The 3,596-nt window shown below is 58.2% G+C and overlaps 1 protein-coding gene across 1 annotated transcript; it reads right to left on the bottom strand.

Moving 5' to 3' along the window:
* Positions 1-223: 223 nt before the first annotated feature.
* On the bottom strand, positions 224-2,990 carry MARCKS (myristoylated alanine rich protein kinase C substrate). Its single transcript, XM_007951569.2, has 2 exons — positions 2,889-2,990; positions 224-1,129 (listed from the first exon to the last, which is right to left on the bottom strand). The coding sequence occupies exons 1-2, from the start codon at positions 2,988-2,990 to the stop codon at positions 224-226; spliced, it is 1,008 nt and encodes a 335-aa protein (XP_007949760.1).
* Between the last annotated feature and the right edge of the window lie 606 nt (positions 2,991-3,596).

Genomic DNA, 3,596 nt, shown 5'->3' with positions numbered 1-3,596 from the left:
TCGACCTGTTGGAATGGTGGTAACAGAATGATCTGAGATGGGATCTGTGGGGAAAGGGGGAAAAAATTGATGCTTTAAAAAAAAAGTAAATTAAAAAAAAAAAAGACATCTTTAAAATCAATCCCTGGTTGTAGACAAGTTCTCCAAAACCAGTACCTGGCACCACTCCAACAAACAAACGGGGGAGAAAAGTTCTTCGATTATCTCAAAAAATCTGGCCCTTTTACTCTGCCGCCTCCGCTGGGGGGGCTTCTGGACTGCACTCGGGCTGGGCCTCCTGTGAGGGGGCTGCACTGGCTGACGACACTGCAGCGGCCGCAGGCTCCTCTGCTGGGGCCGCCTCCGGCTCAGGGGGCGCGCCGGGCCCGGACGCCGAAGGCGCCTCGCAGGCGGCAGCGCTGGCCCCAGCCTCCTCGGCCGCCTTCTCCTCCGCTTTGTTGGGCTCCTCGGCGGCCTTGGCTTCCTCGCTAGAGGGTGGCTTCTCGGGCGCCATAGCGGCCTCCTCCGCCTTGGTCTCCAGCGGATCACCGCTAGCCGCCCCCTCCTCGCCTGCGGCGGCGTCCTCTCCCGGCGCCGCAGCTGGCTCCCCAGAGGCCGGGCCTGCCTCGGCGGCGGCCCCACCAGCACCCCCTGCTGCCTCGTCCTTGCCGCCTTCGGCAGAGGCGCTAGCTGCGCCCTCGGCCTCACCGCCCTCTCCAGCCTCTTTCTTGTTCTTCTTGAAGGAGAAGCCACTCAGCTTGAAAGACTTTTTGAAGGAAAAGCGCTTCTTTTTTTTTTTCGGGGTCTCGTTGCTAGGCGAGGGCGTGGCTCCATCCTCCGCCTTGGGCGAAGACGTCGAGGAAGCGGCCGAAGCGGCTTCGCCCTCTGCGGCCGTAGGCGACCCGGGCTCCGCGACCTCGCCCTCCGCGGGGGCCTCCTTCTCCGCAGGGGCGGGTCCAGCCTCCGCGGCAGCGGCAGCAGCCGGCTCCTCCTTCTCAGCCGCGGTGGGCGACGCTGCCCCACTCCCGGCGGCCACGGGCTCCTCCTTGTCGGCAGCCGGGGCGCTGCCGTTGGCCTGCAGCTCCTCCTTGGCTCCCGGCTCGGCGGCCGCGGGTGAGGCGTCGCCGTTCACCTTCACGTGGCCATTCTCCTGCAGGACAGAGAAAGTGGGAGTGTCACTGAAGCGGCCCGGGCGCCGCCATCCCCACCCTCGGCCTGTGAAACCAGCTTCCCCCACGGGTTCTGTCCAGCCGAAGGCCTTCCTTATGGGACAGCGCGGTTGGATGCCCAGACGAAAGCCTCACAAACGAAGAAATGGGGTAGCGCCGTTAGCCGTTGGTGTTTCCAAAAGACACAGCAGTCGCTTCGACCATTCAACAAACGCTCAAAGGACTGAGCCCGAAATGTGATCGCAAAGAATAACCCATCCCACCAGTGCCTCACTGGCTTTGGAAAGAGATAAACACGTAACACAGAAAACACCAAACGCCCTTTGGAAGAAGGCACGGAGCCACAGCCAGTGAGTGATCTGTGCATATATTACACATCCCCCTTTCTCCCTAAACCCTAAAGATCTTTTCAAAACACCAAGAACTCCCAGGTGATCACAGCACTTAAGCCTTGAAGCGCCGTGCTGGGCGCGCAAACGCCCCGCGACATCCCATGGCCGCCAGGGGGCGCTGCGCCTCCACCGTGCGGAGCGGGGCGCGGGCGGGCGCCGAGGGGCGGGGCCGCCGGGCTACCCCGCCCAACCCCAGCAGGCCCTGCCTGCCGGCCGTGGCGCCCCCGAGCCGGGAACGCACTGCCCCAGAGTCCGCAAACAAAGCTCAGGTGGCTTCCCCGACTCCCAGTAGGACCAAAACCAGCAAGGCAAGGGAAAACCTATCACGTCTGAAGAGACGCCTCTGCTTCCACACCCGCCTTCGCCAGTGATTCCGCGAAGCCTGGGCGCGCCCAGGTGGCTCATTTTGCATTTTTAACGGGTTTAAAGTCTCTGGGCAGAGCTCGCCCTCCCCACTTGGTTGGGCATGAGAAATAACAAACAGCTTCTGCTGCAGAAAAAGCGTGGTGAGCGCCCAGTGTTTGCGAAGCAGCCACCCCTTGTCGACCTCTTGCGCCCTATCCAGCCGTGGTCACCGGGGTAGTCGGGGCAGAGCTAGGGCATCCCCTCAAGGGTGGTCAAGGCGCCACGCACACGTACAGTCCTGACCGAAACACAAACGAAATGCCTCTAATAAACCATCTGGAGAGGTTCTTTAAGGACCCGCCGGGTCTTCTCAAATCAGAGATACGTGTGTACAAATTTCATAGACAGCTACGAATAAAGACTTAGGGCCCTGGGAAATATCCAATCCAAAGATACCGAAACCTTGTGTCCAGCTCCAGTCAGCCACCTTTCCAAGAACCCAGGGCACACCGCCTGGGCTTACAATAAGACAGCCCTTCCCTCTTCGCCTTTCTCCACCGCCATCCCCACTGCCCCCTCCCCCTTCCCTCTTTTCCTACCCACACAATTACACCAGATCAGAGATCTCGAAGGCGACCCATTCTCGACAAGACACACGAAAGCGACCCAAACACCATTGTGCCCCCAAATACAAATGCAACCTATCTGGGGTAGGGGGCACCCAGCTAGTCACGTTCAGCCAAGCTCCAAACCACGCCATTTTAGTCAAATTTATCACCCCTTTCCTCCCATCTACTCAAGAATTCTCCAGAAACACTACTTTGAGATAGTCTCCTGTAAGAAATTGACAATTAAGGCTATCGCTATCCATTCAACTTTCAGACTGAATTCGGCCACGCTCATCTCAGCCGAATGCGCCTCGGGCGCGACTAGGAGGGAAGGGGAAGCGTCGAGAGCAGAGAAAGACACTAAAGAAAGAACCAGAATCACAGGTAGAATTTACCTGCCCATTCGCTTTGGAAGGCGACGAGGCCACAGCCGCCTCCCCGACCCTTTCCGCAGAGGCTTCTCCCTTCGCAGCAGTCTTGGAGAACTGGGCACCCATGCTGGCTTCTTCAACAAAGAAACTCAACAGATCCAAAGGGGGAAACAAAGAGCCTCGGGTTTGTGTAACGACGGGGCGAGCAGCGGCAGCGGCAGCGGCGGCAGCAGCAGCACACACACACACCGGAGGGAGGGGGGAATGGGGGTGGCGAAGAGGACAGAACAGAACCGATTAAATACACTCCGGATAAAAAAATTTCAGTCGAAGAGATCAAAAAGCAGCAGCGCTGGAGGGAGAGAAAAAAGGTGGAAAAGTCGAGCACAAAAAAAGGAGCCCAAGTGTAGTTTTTTTTTAAAAAAAAAGTAATAAAAAAATCCCAGATTTGTAGCCGCACTGTAGACAAGAGGAAAATGGAGAAATCTCCCTGGTTGCTAATAAGATGCGGGGTCCAACGCCCAAGTGCACAGATGAATGGGCTCGCGGGCGCTGACGCGGCCCCCGCGCGCGCTGGCCAATCCGCGCGCCGCACACAAAGCAGGGGGCGGGGCCTGAGCGCCCGGCGAACAATGGAGCCGCGCTTTGCAAACGGTTTGAAAATCAGCTTCAGACTGAGAATTAACGTCCTCCAAATAAATAAATCAATTAAAAAATACATGCCTCTCACCT

The sequence above is a fragment of the Orycteropus afer genome, unplaced genomic scaffold (genome assembly GCF_000298275.1).
Source record: "Orycteropus afer afer isolate SDZICR_OR568_19922 unplaced genomic scaffold, OryAfe1.0 scaffold00299, whole genome shotgun sequence".
In the NCBI taxonomy this organism is placed as follows: domain Eukaryota; kingdom Metazoa; phylum Chordata; class Mammalia; order Tubulidentata; family Orycteropodidae; genus Orycteropus; species Orycteropus afer.
Note: the sequence above shows the minus strand (reverse complement) of the source record. Positions and strands in the feature narration are given on the sequence as shown.

Bases quoted from the DNA above. Each gene is read 5' to 3' on its own strand.
- MARCKS (XM_007951569.2), bottom strand. From the start codon at position 2,990: ATGGGTGCCCAGTTCTCCAAGACTGCTGCGAAGGGAGAAGCCTCTGCG. The intron at 1,130-2,888 runs GTAAATTCTACC...TCTGTCCTGCAG, and splicing joins CTTCCAAAGCGAATGGGCAG to GAGAATGGCCACGTGAAGGT.